This window comes from Rhineura floridana, chromosome 3, assembly GCF_030035675.1.
Source record: "Rhineura floridana isolate rRhiFlo1 chromosome 3, rRhiFlo1.hap2, whole genome shotgun sequence".
Taxonomy (NCBI): domain Eukaryota; kingdom Metazoa; phylum Chordata; class Lepidosauria; order Squamata; family Rhineuridae; genus Rhineura; species Rhineura floridana.
Genome location: NC_084482.1, coordinates 138,334,235 through 138,357,027, shown reverse-complemented (window position 1 = coordinate 138,357,027; position 22,793 = coordinate 138,334,235). Strand labels below are relative to the sequence as shown.

The following is a 22,793-nucleotide window of genomic DNA, read 5'->3' as shown; positions in this document are numbered from 1 at the left end:
TAATTTCCCCTCACTTTTAGGGTACACAGATCCACTCTGGGGTGTCCTGTGCCCTTCAGATTTTACTGGAGGACTCACTCGCTGTGGTACCACATCCCTTCTGCCAGCACTATATGGTCTGGGTTTAAACTCTCTTGATGTTTTCCCCACACAGCCAGTTCTATTGGAGGCGAAGTGATCTGCCAGCTCTGCGGTCTCCTGCACAGATGTAGGGGAACGGTCTTTGACCAGGAGCCTTATTTCTGGTGGTAACTGATGGTATAATTGATCCAGTATCATGAGGCTTTTCACCTCTTCCACTGACTGAGCTTTGGCACTACTCATCCACTTTCCAAATATATCCATCAACTTTGCTCCCAGTTCCACAAAAGACCTCCCTGTCTGTATCTGGCAATTTCTGAAAAGCTTTCTAAAATAATCAGGCCCCAGTCTGAATCTTTTAAACACTGCTTCTTTGAATTCAGCATAGGTGACGGGCTTGTCTGAGGGGAAATATTGGTATACCTCAGTCAATTCCCCTTTAATCAGATTTGATAAATACTGCATGTATTTATCTTCAGGTAGCCCCCACAACTGAGCTGCTTTTTCAAAGGTGCTGAGGTAAATTTGAGGATCTTGACCAGGCTCATAGACAGCAAAGTCCTTTGGAGTAATTTTTATTTTTGCTCCATCTCTGTCTTTCCTTGTCTCCTCAGAGTGAAATTTCTATCAAATTTTAACTTTTCTACTTGTAATTCAGCATCCAATGCTCGTTGCTTCTCCCTCTCCTCAAACCCCAATCTCATTCTCTCAGCTTCCAACTCCCTCTGCTTGTCTTTTTCCTCAGCTTCCATCCTCAATCTCTCAGCTTCCATCTTCAATCTCTCAGCTTCCAACTCCCTCTGCTTGTCTTTTTCCTCAGCCTCCCTCTTCAATCTCTCAGCTTCCAACTCCCTCTGCTTGTCTTTTTCCTCAGCCTCCCATCTTAACTTCTCTCTCAAGTACTCTATATAAGCGGGATTGCTTAAATATCCTTCTGGGGTCTCTTCCCTGACAGGTTGTTTTTGCTGGGCAGTTGCAAATCCTATAAGTGCTACCCTCAATTCATCTACCCCTTTACCCTCGTGAGGTAAATTGAATGTTATGCACTTCTCCACCAGCTCCTCTCTTTTCATTTTTATGTATTCAGCCATGGTCACTCACTCTTTGCCACACACTCTTTGCCAGTCACTCTCACAAGAAATCTTGTTTTGTTATTTCTGTTTGCCACACCACTGTATCTGGATTCTCTGTTGTTCGTATCTGGATTCTCTGTTGTTCGTATCCCACCGCTACTGACACCACATGTGATGCTTCCTTCCCTAGCTCTCCCTGTCAGGTTCCTACCTGCTCGTGGTTACTGCCTGTCTCTAGGCACCACCAGGGACTCCACCAGTCTGGACCGCTCTCTCTTATGATTTCTCTCCCCGCTCTAGCACAGATCTCAACAGATCCCCCTGCTAGGCAACCACCAGTAACGTCCCAATACTAGTATTCCCAGAGACTCTGAATACTGGTATTGTTATTCTCTTCACCGCTGCCACCATTTGTTACAGTTCCCCTTCAGCCTTGGTCATTACCTTACCCTCCCTTCTGGTCTGTGAAACCCCAGCCAAGGATCAGGCCTTTGGTAAACCAAATTAAGTATTTATTACAGATAACAAAGCTAACAAGATTAACAAGATTTCTTCTTAAGGCACATAAGCATATGGTTTTACTCAATACTAATCCGAACTCCACCTCCCTCCTTCTTCACTCTCTCCTGACAAACAACTCTCTCAAACCCCACCAAGCAATCCACTCTTTCTCTTCTCCCCCCTATTCCACAATTTACCACCTCACACTCACCCAGATTTACCTGTCATCCTTTCATTTATACTGTCAGCCATTTTAAACATTCAGCCAATCATCAAGCATTCTATTGCCCATTCACTCCCCCTCCTCTTTCACTACTTACCATGTATACAACCAGCACTTACCATATATACACTAATATATAGGAACATCACAAGAGGCCTCAGACCCGAGGAATTACAGACCTATCAGTCTTCTGGATGTCACCTCCAAATTATACGGACGATATTTATTAAATAAGCTCCTTTCCTGGGAAGCTAATAATTCCATCTTTTATGAGGAGCAAGCGGGATTCAGGAAAGGCAGGAGCACCATCGATCAGGCATTTGTTTTGCAGCACGTAATTTGCAAATCTATCAGGGGCCCAAACAAATCCCTGTATGTAGCTTTCGTAGACCTCACTTCCGCGTTCGATCTTATAGATAGGGAGTTATTATGGCAAAAAATGGCCCAGACCAATATTGATAAGAGACTGCTTCATCTTATTCGGTCTCTCCATCAAGCCAATTCCTTGCAGGTGTGTCTGGGCCTGCAGGGTACTCTTTCTCGAGAGCTATTCAGATCAAGAGGAGTGAAGCAGGGTTGCATTTTGGCCCCTTTTTTATTTAATTTTTTCATAAATGACATTGTTCCTGCAATGACCTCTCCCTCTTCCCCCCCCTTCCATCGGCAACCGCAAGATCTCCCTCCTGCTCTACGCCGATGATCAGGCTTTGTTATCTCTAAATAAAATCGGCCTTAAAAGAATGTTAACCCGGCTTGGCACCTATTGTTCAGAGCACCGCCTGACAATTAATTACACCAAAACTAAGATTATGACCTTTGGTAAGAAGAGGACAATTGCAAACTGGGTCCTTAATGGACACCCCCTTGAACAGGTTCGCCTATTTAAATATCTGGGCATTTGTTTCACTGAGAACCTTTCTTGGAAGTCCCACCTAAGGTCAATTAAATTTGTTGGTGCCAGATCCTCAGCACAACTCAGGAGGTATTTTTACGTCAGAGGGGGCCAACTGGTCAGCCCAATGATCAAGGTCTTCGTTGCAAAGATTTTAGCCTCCATATTATATGGAGCGGAACTCTGGGGGGAACTTGTAAAGCGGGAGATAGAAATCCTGCAAAACAAGTTCCTGAGACAGACCTTAGGGCTCCCTGCGGGAACCCCTGCTGCGCATCTCAGAGCAGAGCTCGGCCTACCCTCACTGGCAGCCAGAATAGATTTGGCTTTCTTCAGATACTGGCACAGATTACATGGGACTCCCGACGCTTCCCTTACCAAACAGTGCTGGGAGGAGCAATTGAAAGATAGGGGATGGGCCTCTCACTACCAAAAAATGCTAGAGTGGTACAATCTCCCCTTGGGGGAGTTTTTGACTCTTAGTCCGTGTGCCCTTAGGGGTTGGATTTTCAACCAGGATGCAGCCCGAGACCGGGTGTCTATCTTAATAGCTTCCTTTTCCCCATGGTACCCCCAACTCAAAGTTAATCATGTTAAGTCACAGTACCTAGAGGTCTTAACACACGCTCCATTACGTAGAGCCTTCTCGGAACTTCGATTCCAACAGATGCCTTCCGCCTGTTTAGATGGGAGATATCTAGGAATCCCACTAGAGAAACGGAGTTGTATCTTTGGATGTAACTCTGTAGAAGACATCGCCCATTATTTGTTGCACTGTCCGCTGTATGACAACCCCAGACAGAAATTCCTGGCCCCTCTCTTCCATCTCCTGCCAGGCAAATGCCCCCAGGAGCTGGTAGTGGAGTTATTGAGCGATAATGTTAAAAAGGTGACGGTCTCTGTGGCCAACTTTGCATTGGCCGCTAGGAAGCTGCGTATGATTTATATCCAAGATTTTAAAGCTTTTAATGTTTTGTAAATGGTTTTAGCTGTGTTTATCTGCTGATGTTTTATAATTGCTGTATTTTGCGATGGCCTATGGCTAAAAGCAATAATAAATTACTACTACCGCATGAAACTTAGTGGAAGAGGGAAAAATGGGGGGCACAGTTATCCCAGGCTATAAACTATATTGGAAGGACAGGGAAGGATATATTCGAGGTGGTGTCTCTCTATACGTGAAAGAGGGCATTGAATCCAGCAAGCTAGAAACCTCAAAGGAAGCAGGCTCTTCCATAGAATCATAGAGTTGGAAGGGGCCTTGTAAGCCATCGAGTCCAACCCCCTGCTCACAGCAGGAAATCCACAGCTAGAGCATCTCCCGCAGATAGCTGTCCAGCCTCTGCTTGAAGACATCCAGCGAAGGGGATCCCACCACCTCCCTAGGCAGTCGGTTCCATTGCTGAACTGCCCTTACTGTTAAGAAGTTCCTTCTAATGTCCAATCTGAATCTACACTCCTGCAACTTAAAACCATTAGACCTAGTCCTACCCTCTGGGGCAGCAGAGAACAAATCTGTACCCTCCTCTATGTGACAGCCCTTCAGGTACTTAAAGAGTGCAATCATGTCACCCCTCAGCCTTCTCTTCACCAGACTGAACATGCCAAGTTCCTTCAGCCTTTCCTCATAAGACTTGTTCTCCATACTGGCTATCATCCTCATCGCCCTCTTCTGGACCTGCTCTAACTTGTCTATATCTTTCTTAAAATGAGGCGCCCAGAACTGAACGCAGTATTCCAGATGAGGCCTGACTAATGCAGAATATAGAAAGGAAGGTGGAAGGCATACAATGACATGTAGAAAAAAGGAGGGGTGCGAATTAGAGAATTTACTTGATTGCTCCAGTATAGTAATTTTGCATCTGTATATAGAGCTTTTAGCAACTATCATCCCCTGATGAAAGCCCTTGATGGGCTGAAACGCATTGGGCATTTTATATTATAAGCTACTTCTTCTAAGAAAATATACAATAAACATATTGATACTCCCTCCTTTGGCATTCAGGGTTCGCACCCCTCCTTTTTTCTATAATGCAGAATATAGTGGGACTATTACTTCCCTCGACCTGGAAACTATAGCTCTGTTTATGCAGCCCAAAACCGTGTTTGCCTATTTTGCCGCAGCATCACACTGCTGGGTCATGTTCAACTTGCGATCCACTACAATTCCAAGGTCCTTCTCACAAGCACTACTGCTAAGCCGGGTATTTCCCATCCTGTACCCATGCATTTTGTTTTTGTATTCTGCCATATTTATTGTATGTACGTCGCCTAGAGTGGCCACTGGCCAGATAGGCGACACATAAATTAAATTTATTATTATTATTATTATTAAATGCAGAATCCTGCATTTGTCTTTACTGAATGTCATTTTATTAATTTCAGCCCAATTTTCTAGTCTATCCAGGTCCCTTTGGATTTTATTCCTGTCTTCCATTGTGTTAGCTATCCCTCCCAGTTTCGTATCATCCACAAACTTCATAAGGCTTCCCTCCACTCCATCATCTAAGTCATTGATAAAAATGTTGAAGTGTATCGGCCCCAGGACAGAACCCTGTGGCACTCCACTCGAGACCTCCTTCCAGTCCGAAGCAGAGCCACCGACGACCACTCTTTGAGTACAGTTTTCCAACCAGTTGTGAATCCACCTGACAGTATTTCCATGTAGTCCGCATTTGACTAGTTTGCTAATCAAAAGGTCGTGGGGGACTTTGTCAAACGCCTTGCTGAAATCTAGATAGATGACATCTACAGCATTTCCACCATCTACTAAGCTAGTGACCCGATCAAAAAAAGAGATGAGATTAGTTTGACAGGATTTTTTCTTGACAAACCCATGCTGGCTCCTTCTAATCACAGCATTGCCAATGGACTCTTTTATTATCCGTTCTAATATCTTTCCCGATATTGAAGTCAGACTGACCGGCCTGTAATTCTCCAGATCTTCTTTTTTACCCTTTTTAAAGAGCGGGACGACATTTGCCCATCTCCAATCCTCCAGCACCTCTCCCGTTCTCCATGATTTCTCAAAGATGATGGCAAGAGGTTCCGAGAGTACATCCGCAAGTTCCTTCAATGCTCTGGGATGCAGTTCATCAGGCCCTGGAGATTTGAACTCATGTAGGTTAACTAGGTATTTCCTGACTATCTCCTTATCAATCTTGAACTGAAATCCCAATCCCTTACTGAGATTGCTACCGATGCAAGGTTGCACACTGTTCCCTTTTTGGGAGAAAACGGAGGCAAAATAGGCGTTGAGCAGTTCTGCTTTTTCCTCGTTATCTGTCAACATTTTGCCATCCTCATTGAGCAGCAGTCCCACCGTTTCCTTGGTCTTTCTCTTGCTTCAACATATCTGAAAAACCCCTTTTTGTTGTGGGTGGTGAAACCAGGCCCCAATTTAGTACTGGGGACGTTCTATCCTTATCTCAAAAAGGTTATTGTAGAGCTGGAAAAGGTTCAGAAAAGGGCATCATTTTGATGATCAGTAAGACTTCCCTATGAGGAAAGGTTGCAACATTTGCGGCTTTTTAGTTTAGAGAAAAGGCGAATCAAAGGTGACATGATAGAAGTGTATTAAATTATGTATAGCGTGGAGAAAGTGGATAGAGAAAAGGTTTTCTCCCTCTCTCATAATACTGGAACTCATGTGCATCCAATGAAGCTGAATGTTGGAAGATTCAGGACAGACAAAAGAAAGTACTTCTTCCCACAGCGCATAGTTCAACTATGGAATTTGCTCCCACAAGAGGCAGGGTAGCTATGCTAGCTATGCTCTGCCTGCATAGGTGGCGGCAGTTTGCTTCCAAATACCAGTGGCTGGAAAGTGCAGGAGGGAAGACTGCTCTTTGCACTCAGGTCCTGTTTGCAGTTTTCCCATGGGCACCTGGTTTGCCACTGTGATAACAGGATGCTGGACAAGATGGGCCATTGGTCTGATCCAGCAGGCTCTTATGTTCTTAATTTTTTTAAAAAATCCATAGAAGTTCGTGGTTGTTACTACACCCTGTGGCACCAGATTCCACAGTTCAACTACATGCTGTGTGGAGAAGTACTTTGAGTAGTAAGCAGCTTCTTACCTTTGTGTCCTCATTCTTATAGAATTATACTACATCAAGCAACAGTGAACTAGGATGTGAAAAGTGAAGTCAATACCAGATGGCCTTGTTTAATGGTCTCTCCCATCTGATGGCACAAGTATCTGTTGCTCTTCTCATGCTCCACTGAAGTCTCTGATCATCAGACAGGGCTTTGAGCAAGCGAAGCAGCCTCAGGCACAGCTTCCCCATTTACCAATTACAAGCACTTAGGCGATCAGTTTGACTAGTCGGCAACAAGAGTTTTAAGAGTGAGCTGCTCTAGAGAACCATTCTTTTCTGTGGCTATTTCTGCTCACATGTATAACCAGAACTTACCTTCCCCTCCTTAACCATTATCTCAGATACCTTGTGGAGTTATTTTCCTTGCCAAGTCCTTTCCTCACTTGGCAACCAAAGGACATTTGAAAAACACCTACCTTTCAATGAATTGGCATCTAACTCTCTCTTCACATCTCACTACACCACACACACACTTACTGGCTACATATTTATTTCAGAAATTACTAAAATTAATCGCATTTGAAATGAGCCAAAGCTAATTTCCACAGAGAGTAAGCTGGCTTTAGTACCACTTTTGCCATATAGTAGGCATGTTTCCACTAGCTGTTCTTAATTTGCTGATCCACACCCACAGCTAGACCATACTGGTTTGATTTGGAAACCAGAGTAAATTCTAGCCATGAGAAGCTTCCCTGTACTCAGATTGCTTCAACAAGAATCTGCCAGTGCCAGGAAAACACACATTTACATTTAACAAAATGATAAACACACACACACACACACACACACACTGTATCTTGATAGAACAAATGAATAAAGAATACGAGAAAAAATGTTTATTCTCGGAGTCCATGTTAAAAAAAAAGACTACCTCAAAAACTATACAAACTAAGTATGACTTGGTTTAGATGCTATTGCCACCAGGTACAGAATCCTAGAAACTGTAGTTTTGTGACAGACACGGTTCTCTGACAAAGAGTTCTTAGCACCTTTACAAAACTAAACTCCCCTCTGTGGATTCTTTGTGGCTAGCCACAAGAATTAACCTGCTCTCAAAGAAGTCTAAATTTGTATTCTAGGCATGCCTGTACATGTGCTTTCCATCTCCTCCTTTAATTAACATGAAGAAACAATGCATACAGTTTTAATTCACTTTTGGATAGCAGTTATATATTGTCTTTTAAAATTAATTTCTGATTTTAATATTGCTTGTTCTTGTTGGTACACTGGTATTAAGGATAAAGAGACTCAATACAGGTACCACATAGGTTGTATTTTTGAAAAACAAAAATCGTTTTAAAAACAGCAGCAATGGTTAGTTATGGTAGATGCTTTCTGAAGAAACAGACAATCAAAATATGTCTCTCATCTCTCACAGGGACCCCTGTTCCAGTCTCCAGGGTCTCCTCTCTCACAAGGACCCCTATGTCTTTAATCTCCTGTGTCTCCAAACAATAGATTTTGTTTCTAAAGTCCATAGACTCCAAATCTTTTTCCTGTTCCACGTTTGTTCCAATCTCCGGGGTCTCCTCTCTCACAGGGACCCCTTCCAGGGTCACCTCTCTCACAGGGACCCCTATATCTTTAATCTCCTGCTTCATTTTACTCAATTCAATTTTCAGCTCCTTACAACCCTGTCGCAGGTTTTGTTTCGTTATCTCAATCTCATCCATTATTTTCTGAAACATAGTTATTTCCAGCTTCTCAGCCACTTTCTTAATTGCCATTTTAAAAGAAAAATATAGGAAAACCACTTCTTATTTCAGCAACAATTGGGTTAATACTCCAAACTTGGTGACATCACAGTATAAACAGAGCAGACAGCCTTATCTCTCCATGCTTAAGTAAACAAAATGCAGTTCCCAGGATCGAAACAATTAATGGCGGTCGTCAGGAAACAGATTCGTCAAAATAAAATAGACCAAAAAGAGAGTAGTCTCAGACAATATAATATTCTTCAAAATAAAAATCTGGAATAGAAATCCCTCTTCTGTGTATATCTTTAGAATGCAAATCCAGGACAGCTTTTTGCAACAAAAACAGAGATAAGCTATTAATTAGTGAGTAGCAGAGAGAAGTTATGGCTCCCCAGTGAGATGTCAAAAACCGATCAATCTGGCAAATCTCTTTTAAACAGCAACAATTTAAGTCAAGTAAAAGAAAAATATAGAAAGAAGGGTGCTTGCCTGTTAGTGCGTTCTCTCTTAGAAGATAAGATGAACGTTCGCTTTATCAGATAGAGCTTGTTGTTGAAAATCCGTCCCACCTTCGTCGGCTGGACCTCGTCCCATAAATTAATGAGATCTGGTCGTCCCAACAAAAATAGGCTTTGAGGTTAATCTCTTCGTTTCTCCCTACCCGGGAGAAGTTTAATCAGTCAAAAAAAAAAAAATCTGACTGATATATCTGAATAAGCTTCTTTTGAGGCAGGAGCCCGTCTCAAAAGCAGGCACAGGCTAAGTCACCCTTCCCGGAAGTCTGGAGACTGGAACAGGGGTCCCTGTGAGAGAGGAGATCCCGGAGATTGGAACAAACGTGGAACAGGAACAAGATTTGGAGTCTATGGACTTTAGAAATAAAATCTATTGTTTGGAACTCAATGTTATCTCTGAAGAAATTAATGAAGATTCTAGAGATAAAGTTATCAATGGCATGGATAATCTTCTGGACTGGAATGATGTGATGGAGCCCAATATAGAGAAAATCTATGGAATTAACTGCAGCCATGTGACAATGGAAAAACTTTCAAGAGATGACCCAGTGTATTTTGAAAAAAAGAACAGAGATATGATTTTACAGCAGTATTTCAGCAACCTATTCAGAATGGATGGCAAGAAAATATTTGGGATAGAGGTAATTCCCATCAGACTCTTACTATATGACTATGGCTTTGACAGCAAGATTATTATGGAATACTGATAATGGAAGATTGGATACTGAAATTACTGGACTTAACAAGACTACTGAAGATGGAAGATGGAAAATGGAACTAATAGGGATAATAGAACAATGGCTACTGAAATTACTGAACCTAACAGATTCTGATGTGATGGATTAATTGAAATGTTTATTTTGACTATGGTTATGACAATAAGATTATCATAATTAGTAATGAGATGGATTAATCGATATGCTTATCTGGAAAAAAAAATTGATAGATATATTTCTTAAAGAATTGAAACCTCTCTTTGACTTTTTGTGGAAAGAATAAAGTAATGTTTATGAGATTTGATGATTAAGTAAGATAACTACTGGAGGAAAGTGATTTTATAATATGACTTAAGAGACAGGATTGTTATATATTATAGACTTATAACTGATTTGATCTTTGACAAATGGGAAGTCAATATTTTACTCTTTATTTTTTATTTTTGTTTTTTTTTTTCTTTTTTTCTTTTTGTTTAACTATTTTTGATTTTGTTTTTTGTCTTTGAATGTTTTATGATTTTGTCTTGTATGTTTTATGAAAATCTGAATAAAAATTATTGAAAAAAAAATATGTCTCTCATATAACAGGAAACCCTGGTAAAGTGTTTTAAAATAAATAATCATTAACTTGCTCTAGAACGTAAAAAGATACATGAACTGAAGATGGTCAGAGGTGGGGGATCATTCTGGATATTAGTTCACATTTCAAGGACATCGAAGTAAAGCAACACCACATTCACAATGACGCAAAGGTGCAGGCAGTGGTGCAGATGCTGACACTATTAAATATCTAACTTAACAGCATCCTTGCAGTAAGGATACTGGCCAGGATTCAGCCATGTGGTGCCACAATCCAATGTTAACTCTTATTTACATTCCAGTAAAAAAAGAGTTTATGCCAAGTCCTTCTTTCAAGGAATCCAGAGTGGCTTACATATTTAGACCACTCCTGAAGAGACCCTCCCTGGACCCAGAAAATCTTAATAACTATAGGCCGGTGGCAAATGTTCCATTCCTGGGCAAGGTCCTTGAACGAGTGGTTGTGGGCCAGCTCCAGACACTCTTGGATGAGACCCATTATCTGGATCCATTTCAGTTGGGTTTCAGGCCTGGTTTTGGCATGGAAACAGTCATCCTGTATGATGACCTCTTTTGGGGGAGAGACAGGGGGAGTGTGACTCTGTTGATTTTCCTTGATCTCTCAGTGGCTTTCATCGACCATGGTATCCTTCTGGGAAGACTGGCTGAGTTGGGAGTGGGAGAGACTGCATTGCGGTGGTTCCACTCCTACTTGGCGGGTCGTCTCCAGAAGGTGGTGCTTGGGGAACATTGCTCGGCACCATGGACTCTCCAGTATGGGGTTCCGCAGGGGTCAGTCCCCCATGCTGTTCCACATCTACATGAAAATGTTGGGTGCGGTCATCCAGAGCTTTGGAGTGCGTTGCCATCAGTATGCTGATGACACACAGCTCTAATTCTCCTTTTCATCTTCTTCAGGTGAGGCTGTCAATGTGCTGAACTGGTGCCTGGCTGCGACAATGGACTGGATGAGGGCTAATAAACTGAGGCTCAATCCAGACAAGACTGAGATGCTGCTAGTGGGTGGATCTTCTGACCGGATGGTGGATGTCCAACAAGAAGCAAGTTCATAGCTTGGGGGTTCTCCTAGAACCGTCTCTGTCACTTGAGGCTCAGGTAGCCTCAGTGGCACGGATTGCTTTCTACCAACTTTGGTTGGTGGACCAGCTACGCCCCTATCTGGACAGGGATAACCTGGCTTCAGTTGTCCATGCTCTGGTAACCTCCAAACTAGATTACTGCAATGCACTCTACATGGAGCTGCCTTTGAAGATGGTTTGGAAACTGCAGCTTGTGCAAAATGCAGCAGCCAGATTGGTAATAGGGACCAGACGGTCTGAACATATAAAAATGACTCTGGCCTGCTTGCATTGGCTGCCTGTATGTTTCCGAGCTCGATTCAAGGTGCTGGTTATATCCTATAAAGCCTTACATGGCTTGGGACCACAATACCTGATGGAACGCCTCTCCCGATATGAACTCACCCGTATACTACGCTCAACATCGAAGGCCCTCTTCCAGGTGCATACTCGGAGGGAAGCTGGGAGTCTGGCAACAAGGGAGAGGGCCTTCTCAGTGGCGGCCCCCAAATTATGGAATGATCTCACTGACGAGGTGTGCCTGGCACCCACACAGTTATCTTTTCAGTGCCAGGTAAGACTTTCCTCTTCTCCCAGGCATTTTAGCATGTGTTTTAAATTGTTCTTAAAAGATGTGTTTTTAAATTTGTATTTTTGTTTTTAATGTTTTTCGTTATTGTAAACTGCTCAGAGAGCTTCGGCTATGGGGTGGTATATAAATACAATAAAAATAAATAAATAAATAACATATGCTTTAGAGCTGCTAAGCTTTACCGAAGAATTGCAACATGCTTTTAGACCAGGGTGGCTAACCTGTGGACGTCTAGATGGTGTTTGACTCCATCTTCCATCAGCCCGTCAGCATGACTAATGGCCATGCTTGATGGAAGCTGTAGTTCAGCAACATCTGGAGGGCCGCAAGTTAGTCACACCTGTTTTAGATCATTCCCATGCCCTGGTATAAATCGGGTCAACACTGATGGCAAGATATTTGAGCTGTAGTTCAGCTGCTTCTCTCTGCTTTCAGCTTAGGTTTAACTTGCCACATGAAAATATATTTATTGTTTGGATCAGTTATGTTTGTTAACTGAGGTCCATGCATGGCTATGTTTCTATCATAACTAACTTTGAATTGCTAAACCAAGAGTGAAGAACCTTTTCTGGATGGAGGACAAGATCTTAATCTCCTCAACTCCTGGCGGGACAAAGTTGGCATGTGGGTGGGGCCATCCACCTGCAAATCATCTGATGTCATAGTGACATCAGGTGATGCTTCCCTTTGAAGCTCTGATTTTGGGAACTTCAAATAAAACCTTTCAATGTGGAAAGGATTGAAAGTGCACTCTGATATGGCCATCAGCGGATGAAGGGGATGGGAGTGTGCCTTCAAACACTTGCCAGCACTGGTGACATTAGCTGGTGAGAGTGGTTTGAGGGAAATGGCCTCATAGGCCAAACTGGACTCCTTGGGCAAGGGCATAGGCCAGAGATTCCTTGCCCATGTGCTAAACAGTTCAGTGGCAGGTAGCATAACAGGGTGGGCAGTGAATATCAACTTTAGCCCACCCTTCCAGCTCTTCTTTACTGCACCTGCTCCTGCACCTGAAGAACTACAACCTGTTGAGGAGCCAGAAGGTTGAGCCACCTAGCCCTGCCATGGAGAGCCACTATAATAACTTTGTCACAGCTGTAGCTGCTTGCATGGAGAAGCCTATTGTGTGAGAAATTGTTTTGTGGATGGCAGTTGGGTTGTAGTGAGAGCACAATGCAACGTATGAATGATACATTGATTTATTGTATTGTACTTTGTATTCAGCATAGTTTTATTGTACTTTCTTTTGTATTGATCTGTTCACTGCTTTGGTTGCCTTGTCCAAAAAGCTGCATAGAAATGAATCGATGATGAGGAACAAAAATGCCCTCCTTTCCATTGCTTGCAATAATGTGAGATCGAGACCATCACTTAATATCCATTTTGGGGAAATAGTATATGTGTACTGCTGAAGTGTGAGCAAGCGAGACAGAGAAAAAGAGAGAGCACGGCATATATTTACCTTCAAAGAATAAGTGGGAGAAGGGAGATTGGCAAGGAGAAGTGGGGGAGATGTGCATGTACTTTAATGTAGTGAAGTCCTCATGGCAAGCCTGGGGTGTCTGTCTTCTAACCTGCCCATCATTTTATGACCAAGTTGCTTATTTTGAAGGAAGAGAAAAAGAGACAGAGAGAGACTGAGACAGAAAGATCCTACATCATTAGCCTAGTTAAAAATGCTCACTATATAATTTCATCTAGTAGCGTCCCTGGTTTTGAAACAAAGGAAGTAAACATCAGGAGAGCTATAGCAGTCGTCAATGCAGAGTGTATTGAAGGGTTACCAGGAAGTTCTTTGTTTTCAAAGGCCCCTTGCTCCACAAGAAACCACTTGGTAAAGGCTAAGACACCCTTGATTCAGCAAGTGAAGAACTACCTCTAAGATCCAAGCAATTTGCATCCATGCACCAGCCAAATTAGAGGGGACAACAACTGTCTCAAGTGAAAGTGTCCTGCAAATATAATCAGTTACAGAAGTAACCCTTTTTTTTCCACAGCAAGAAGCGAGAGCTCACCAAAATAGGCTGACCAAACAATATTTAGTGAGAAAAATATGCTGTATTTTTGGGATCTATATCTAAAGAGACTGGTTCTGCCTGGACTCTCAAAGATCTAGCCCTATATACTAAGCGCCATATTTGTGCACATAAGCTTATAGTCAATGAAAGACGTTATGTTCGTGTCAGCCGGAAGCTATGTAACAGCTAAATTCATGTGCTAGAAAGTCCTACATCAAAATCCACCGGAGTCATACTTTGCCACCTGCAAGAAGAAGATAATAATATCAATCTACCTTAGCAGCTTACTTTAAGGATGACTGAGAATATGTGTATGAACAACACTCAACACTGGAAAAGGTGCTAATGCTAAGTATGAAAATGATGAGAAAACTCTAGCCATTTCACCATTATTTTGTTGATGCATGACACCGTTTATCAACTTGACTGACATATTAAAGGACTTACTACAGTATTGGGCAAGATTCTGAAGATCAGTCTTTGCCGTTAGTGACATTTGTGCAACTTCAGTATTATTACAGTTTGAGTAATGTTATTGTGCACTAGTTCAGCCTTTGTTCTACAGGTAGCCTGCAAAGATCTTTCCTTCGGGTTTGCCCAATATGTAGCAGTTATCTCTGCCTAATATTTGTGCAAGCAGTTCTCACATACACTAAATCTAATTAAGATAAATGTTGAGGATCTCAGAACTGAATATTTTCCCATACGGACAGCACTCTTGGTGTGCAAAAAATAACCACCATGTCTTGAAAAAGATGTCTACCTCTAGAAGGCAAGTGAAGCAACAAATAAAAATAAAAATACAGGGCTATGAGACAACACTGTTAGCAACTGAATTCAATTGACTCCTAAGAGTGCTTGAAACAACTAGCTGGATGATCTTGCCCCAAATGTTTGGGATGGGACAGTGTCTGGCTAAACAACAACAAAACAACAACCTCCTTTCGTCGATCCTGGATCTTCTACCTGTCTGCTTCACTTTATGACTCTGGGATTCATTGTTACGACAGAAAAAAAATGCAAAATTTCAATTTTAAAGTTAAGTTTTGCCCTTGTAGTTTTGGACAAACATGCCAGCAAAAACACACCCATTCATTCCCCAGAGCTCAAATTTCAACTTCCTCCTTTATGGAACTACAACAGCCGATGGGAGGATAATACCAAAAGTCTGCTGTCTATGCATATGAGGCAGTAAGTAAACATACTTGGAAATTCTTTTAATATACATTTCATTCATTTGAATAAAAGCTTTCACCATGTTTTCTCCAATTAAGTGCTTAAAACATTTTACAAAAGGAAAAAAAAATAGAAGCAAGCATCCAAGCAAGCAAGAGTGCCATTATGGTTTGTCAGGGGAAGAGAAAAACACAATAGAGTTAAACAACAGAAGGTTTTCTAAGTCACCGTGGAGTACTCCTGCACAGCACAGACATCTGGGAAGCATATGGACAGGAAGCAAGCTCAGCCTTATACAACGCTAAGTTACTGGAATTACTAAGCAAGGAAACATCATGTGACTCTGCTTAAAATGTCATATATAACTAAAACTCTATGGAAAAAAGAAAGCTGACAAATTCAGTCTTGATAATTCAAGTGTTAAGATAGACATTCACTGGCGAGCATTCCTGTGACAATGAGCTGTTTTGGACTCAGCTAATCAAAGCTGTAGAATTTCAAAACAGAGTTTCCTGTTTCACTATCTACAAATGACGTCTATGCTGGTGACTCAGTGCAAGCTGTAGAGTAGTAATTTTTCCCAATGTGGAGTTCCAGTTTGTCATCAGAGGAACTGAGTTTCTTCATCAAATAGTGCCTGAAGGCCATTATGCAATTTCATTAGTTTAAATTAAAAATTGCTCTTGCATACAAATAAGAGCTGTACTTCCCATTTTTGCTACTGCTAACGTACAGTTTCCGAGTGCTGAGGCTCTTTAAAATGCACATCCCTTCCCAGATATAGATTAATTTACTTGATATAAAACATAAGACTAAATAAGCAGGTTTTTTCATAAGTAGGAGGGGAAAAAACCCAAGTAGAGACATGAGTCAGTGAGCAATATGTAGATGAAAACTTTCAGCCTCTCCAGATTTGTGGCTGCAACTATATATAACTTGAGAAAGTGGTCCAGTATGTATATGTTTAATCTTGGCAGAATGAAGAATACAAAATGTTGGCTTGCTAGCATGAATATTTTGCATAGCTGTTTCATTGCTTATGTGCCGATGGAGATAAATAATAATAATAATAATATTAAAAACAATAAATAACACAGATTTCCTTATTATTACTTAAATTTATTATATTTAAAAGGTTCATAGCATTGTTTTTGTTCTCCATAAAATTACTGAAGAATTAACCTTTCACAAAAGGAATCTGGGGATTATTTGAAAACTATAATTGAGCAGAGCTTGGAAAAGTTACTTTTTTGAACTACAGCTCCCATCAGCCTAATCCAGTGGCCATGTTGCCTAGGGCTGATGGGAGTTGTAGTTCAAAAAAGTAACTTTTCCAAGCTCTGTAATTGAGATCCAAAAAGTAATTTGGAGCTTAGTGAGCTCCATCATTTTTTAAAAAACTTCCCCCCTTTGAATTCTCTCCCACCGTGCAATATCAAAAACTGCTTTTAAAGCTCAAAAATATAAAGATATGGGAAGCTTCTGTTTGAGAAAGCCACATCAAAAGATCTTTCTGGCTTGAACTAGATGGCCTGGTTTAGACCTAGGCCTATAGATTTTGCGTGTGTGTGTGCGTGTGAAGTAATCCAAGAATAACAGATATTCATTGCTGATTATATAAAAATAGAGAAATACATATAAAGACCAAACCATTCCCTCCATATGCAGGCATGTTGACAGTGGACCAGATTTATGGCCCATCAATCTCTGAGGTGGAAATGTAGGGTCTTCAAATGGAAACCAATTGCAGAACAGAGTGTGTTGGCCAACAACCACCTCACTAAGGAGATGGCACAGATGGTATAGTACTGGAATGAAGTCAATCATATTTCATCAACTACCTTTTTTTAAAAAAAAGTGCAAAAAGTTGAAAATAAATTTTGTTTTGTTATATACAGAATGGACCAAGTGGACTGCAAAATAACTAGAGGAGTATCCAAGCATAATGTCTTTTGACACACTAAACATGTAGACCCCTTCATTTTATTTTTTCTCTGTGTGACTAACTTCTTTTTTTCTCAGTGTGACTAACTTCTTATTGTCTACCTTAGAGAGAATAATACATTGAGCATAAATCCCTGAAGTGTTTCAAAAGGCATAATTCATTCAGAATGCTTGCTTTAAACAAAAATTCAAAATAAGAAAAAAAAGGAACAAAGAAGTTTTCTTAAGAGGTATTTTAAATATAAGCTATATTTAGATGCTGGAAAAAATAGAGAGCATTTTAATTTTAGCTTTCTTACAGGTAAGATTGCACTGTGTGTGTGTATATATATATATATACACATACACGCACACATACACACACACAACTAGTAATAGAAATTACACTCACAGTACAAGTGCCATGAGATTGCGATTCTGTCCCATCCTGCCTGACCAAAGATGTGGACTGTATGTGTTTATATTTACAACAGTCAGAGTTAAGTAAGCATTCATTAATTTGCCAAATGACTGATAAAAAGACACCAACACATCCTAAGTAGGTAATCTTCCATTTCATTCACGAACTTTCAGAGTGTTTCATCATCGCTCATGTCCCAGATCTGAAATGAAAAAGGGAGAAAAATGCTATTCGGTATCGTCAACATTCTTTCATATCTTTTATACAAATGTTAATTTAATGTAAGATACCACAACCTGGTCTTTCTGAAATTATATGGCAGCAGAAACCAGAACTTTTAGAGAAAGGGTAAAGTTACTCTGCAGGACATCCTGCTGGAATGAAGACATTTCCTGCCAGAAAAATACCCAATATTTTAAACTAAGATAGATTAAGCTACTTACAAGTTATACAATATACCATCCTTGGGTATATTACATTAAGGCAATGCTATAAACCAAGCTTAAACACCAAACAGAACTTTTCTAAATTCAATGTAAGCTAGTATGAAGGATCATTTTTAAAAAAATAGCTATTTTTCTTTGCATGGGCTAAGACACCAAGTCAAGGTCAAGGACGTGGAAGATAAGTATGCCAAGATCACAAACAGTAAAAAAGAAGAAGATAGTTATATCTACTTTAAAAACTATACAGAATTTGAAAGTTGCCTTCTCTTCATATGGAAACGTATGAGATCCGCAATGTTCTTTCAAGCAAACACCTTGGTTATTGCTAAATTCAAAACCATACAAATTAGTTTTTTATCTACAGCACAGACACATCCAAAAAAGGAGCAGTTTCCCAAACTGTTCGTATGAATTAATATATCTGATGAAACATAGGAGTAAAACGTTGAATGAATAATTTATTTCGATCAAATATCAGTACATAAAAAGCATGAGTAAACAAGATCATATAAAGTACACAAAACCATAAGTGAGTAAAAAGTACAAAATTAAAATCAGTATAAAATTTCCAATAATATGGTCATTTATCATTGTGATATTTCACACTCACTTTGCTTGAACATTTTTTTGCCAACTATGTCTGCTGCAACTGGGTAATACTGGGGGGGAGGGGTCAGGGAGGCACATAATCAATAAGAAAACTCCTCCCCCCCGTCTTATTGAAAGCATTGAGTTTTCGCTGTCCCTTCTAGAATGGCTATGAGCTGGACAATGTGCTCTCTCGTGGTATGGCTGATTCTACCTCATCTCATGGAAGCACATGTAGCTGCAAATACTGTCAGGAAGCCAACAGGGAATGGAAAGGAAAGATTGCATTTTTCTCATGCTTAATATTTTAGTTTCACGCTTTGATCAATTGTATGCAGGGATTAGAATCATGGTAGCTGAACAAACCAAACTATATTTTACACAGTATAAATATGATATTTTTAACATTTAAAATAGTTAAGCAAGAAATTACAAAATAATCAATACAACACACACACTTTCCTCAAGAGCAAAAAAAAAAAGAAAAAGGTGTGCTAAAAAGGGATCTTCCAGCTACTGCATTAGAAGTGCTTACTACACCATGATGCCACTTTACTATTACACTGCATGCATATATTGTAGATGAAGCGCTCAGGATTATATGTGTTTCAAATTTTCTGCTATAGTTGGCCTATCATCTGGAATTTTAATTTAAAAATAGATGGGAATTCCATTTCATTTTAATAAAATCCAATGGTAAGTAAAAAGCTCTGTGGGGAGGGCTGAACAGAGACAGACTTCTCCATTTAACAGCTTATAGCCTTTTCAGTTTCAACATTCTACAGTAGCTTACCCCAACCTAGGGCTCTCCAGATGGTTTGGACTACAATTCCATCAGCTCTAGCCAGCGTGACCATTTGGAGGGCACCAGGTCGAGAAAGGCTGTTCTACAGTAATCAAAGAATTTAAACCAGCTATGAAGAGATTTGGAAATCAAAAGGAAAAAATATGCAGCCTTGTCCACTCTGTAATGCAGGGATAGCCAATGTGGTGGCCTCCAGTTGTTGTCGGACTACAGCTCTCTTGTTATCCTTGACCTCTGGCCGTGGTGGCTAGGACTGATGGGACTTGCAAAACATCTGGAAGGTACAACATTGATTACCCTTGTACTAATGATAAAGAATGACACATAATTGAAGCTTGAAAATATATTTGTGTAATGAGCGGAATTTGAATTTTTCAGCTTAATGTGGTGTTTAAATGAATGTACCTTGGTAATACATGTGAAGAATCTGTATCTTTATGAGGACTGATTTGATTGACTGATTGTTTATGAGAAGAATTAAATGCAGTAAAGTTGTTCTGTTTAAAACACTGCTTGGATTGTAAATAATTAACTGTGTGAAAGGGGGAAAAACAATATTTATTCCTGACGCCAGAGACACACCTTCTATTGGGGTCCAGTTGGCAGTCTGCCAAGAGGCAGTTAAATTAATGCTGCTGCTGAAGATATGACTACATAACTTGTGAAGTTTCGGTTATGACAGTTTGCTGTCACAATCGGCTTTTATAGGAGCCAGTGGAATACAAAAGGTCAAAATGTGATAGATCCTTTTGTGGGACATTTCATTCAACTTATTTATTTATTTATTATTTATTTGATTTATATCCCGCCCTTTCTCCCAGTGGGAGCCCAGGGCAGCAAACAAAAGCACTAAAAACACTTTAAAACATCATAAAACAGACTTCAAAATATATTAAAACACAACCACCATTAAAAACATATTAAAACAAAACATCTTTAAAAACATTTTCAAAAAAGCTTTAAAAACATATTTAAAAAGAAGGTTTAAAAATATATTAAAAAGCATTTTCAACACAGATGCAGACTGGGATAAGGTCTCTACTTAAAAGGCTTGTTGAAAAAGGAAGGTCTTCAGTAGGCACCGAAAAAATAACAGAGATGCTGCCTGTCTAATATTTAAGGGGAGGGAATTCCAAAGGGTAGGCGCCACTACTCTAAAGGTCTGTTTCCTATGTTGTGTGGAATGGACTTCCTGATAAGATGGTAACTTCAGGAAGCCCTCAACTGCAGAGCGCAGTGATAGTCTGGGCATATAAGGGATAAGATGGTCTTTCAGGTATCCTGGTCCCAAGCTGTGTAGGGCTTTATACACCGAAACTAGCACCTTGAACTTAGCCCGGTAGCTAATAGGTAGCCAGTGCAATTCTTTCAGTAGTGGAGTGACATGTTGGTGATAACCTGCCCCAGTGAGCAGTCTCACTGCCGCATTTTGCACCAGCTGCAGCTTCTGGACCAACCTCAAGGGCAGCCCCGCATAGAGTGCACTATGAATGAATAATTTATTTCGGTCAAAGACCAGCATATTCAGAACACAAATCAAATGCATACTAAATATTTACAAGAGTAAAGAATTAACCAAAACTAATAAAACCAGTAAAACATTTTAAAATCTCTAAAACCGCTTTTTCCTGTGAGCGATAGCAGCTACACAGAATTTTGCCACCTTATTAGTGACTCTTGGGTCCCTATCTTCCAGAAGTTGGTAGACAGCTGATGACTCAGGGCCTGTACACATTTTATAGAATGGAAAGTAAATGAGGTTATCGTGTAGGTCACAATATAAGGGGCAGTATAGTAAAACATAATCCACCATTTCTACCTTCCCAGACCCACAAGGGCAAGTCTGTTTGTCACAGGGAACTCTCTTATATCTACCTTCGAGGAGCGCTGAAGGGAGTACATTAAATCTCACCAGAATAAATGCCCTTCTATATTTGGCGATACACAGATTAGTTAAATAGCCCGCAGGCGCGAAGAAGGCCTTGCTAATCTGCAAATTGGGATAAGCTGCCACTAGACTCTGATTATTTTGCACCTCAATGTCGCTTATTCATTGATTGATGGTTTCTTTAGCCTTATAATAACTGAGATCTAATATTGCTTTCATTGAAAAGCCAAGGGATTGCAATTTATTATTCACCAAGTAATTCCATTGTGATTGAAATGAATCGGCAAGAGTTAGTGGGGCTAAGCCTAGGGGAGAAAAAATCAACTTGAGCCAAAAGTTGAGCCTGTAAATCCAGGCACGTGACTCCATTTGTAAACCCCTGAATTCCAAACATAGAGCAACATTGGGAACACGACTGGGGACCCCAAGGATGCTCCTTAGGAATTTAGATTGTATACGTTCAAAATGATTGTAATTACCCTGTGCACATAGCTGTGAGCCATATAACATCTGGGGAATAAACTTGGCATTATACACTTGCATCGTTGCCGGGATATACTGTCCCCCTTTTGAAAAGAAGAAGGCAAATAAAGCTCTTGCACTTCTCTGGGCGCTCTCCGCTGCATTAATAATTAGTGTTTTCCAGGTGCCAGAAGCATGAAATGGTATACCCAAGTACTTGAAAGCTGATACCTGGTCAATTAAGTGATTATTTAGTTGCCAGCAATGTTTTTTCTTTTTACGGCAGAAGACTAGAATCTTAGACTTATCATAATTGATTTCTAGCATTTCTTGGGTACAGAAGGAAGTTAACGCTCTCAATAGGCATCATAGACCTACTTTTGTTATTGATATAAGAACCACATCATCTGCATAAAGCAGAGCAGAAAGAAATCTGCCAGCCAACTTGGGTGTGTGTGGATTCACCCTCTCAAGGTATTCAAGTACGGAGTTGATATAAAAATTAAAAAGGGCAGGGGCAAGAATACAACCTTGTTTAACTCCATTATACGTGGGAATTAAAGCAGACAAGTGGCTGGCACGATTACATCTTACCCTGAGGCCTGTGTTGCCATAAAGACTCCTGATCAGCATTAATAACTGTTTATCCATATTAGTTTCTGCAAGCTTTTCCCAGAGTCTATCCCTTGGGATTGAATTGAACGCTGACTTAAAGTCTATGAAAGCTGTATAAAGAGCACCACCAGAAGATGACATGTACTTTCCCACCAAATGGTGGAGTACCAGTCCCTGGTCAATAGTGGGGCATCCTGCTCTGAAACCTGCTTGTTCTTCCGCTAAGATGTTTTCAACCTCCAGCCAATCAGAAAACTCAGCAAGGCAGCTGTCTTACCATCCGAAGCTGGTGAAAGGCACTCCTAGCTACTGCAGTCACCTGGGCCTCTAGCGACAAAGATGGATCCAAGAGCACCCCCAGACTATGGACCTGCTCTTTCAGAGGGAGTAAGACTCCATCCAA

At 40.6% G+C, this 22,793-nt stretch overlaps 1 protein-coding gene across 2 annotated transcripts in view; it reads right to left on the bottom strand.

Annotated features, from left to right (window-relative positions):
* Positions 1 to 15,325: 15,325 nt before the first annotated feature.
* The window catches only part of ATG7 (autophagy related 7), a 209,159-nt gene continuing 201,691 nt past the window's right edge, over positions 15,326 to 22,793 (bottom strand). For both annotated transcript variants that reach the window (XM_061618083.1, XM_061618081.1), the window contains exon 18: positions 15,326 to 17,788. In XM_061618083.1, coding sequence (XP_061474067.1) covers positions 17,756 to 17,788 — 33 coding nt within the window. In that variant the 3' untranslated portion in view covers positions 15,326 to 17,755. The remainder of the gene's footprint in view (positions 17,789 to 22,793) is intronic.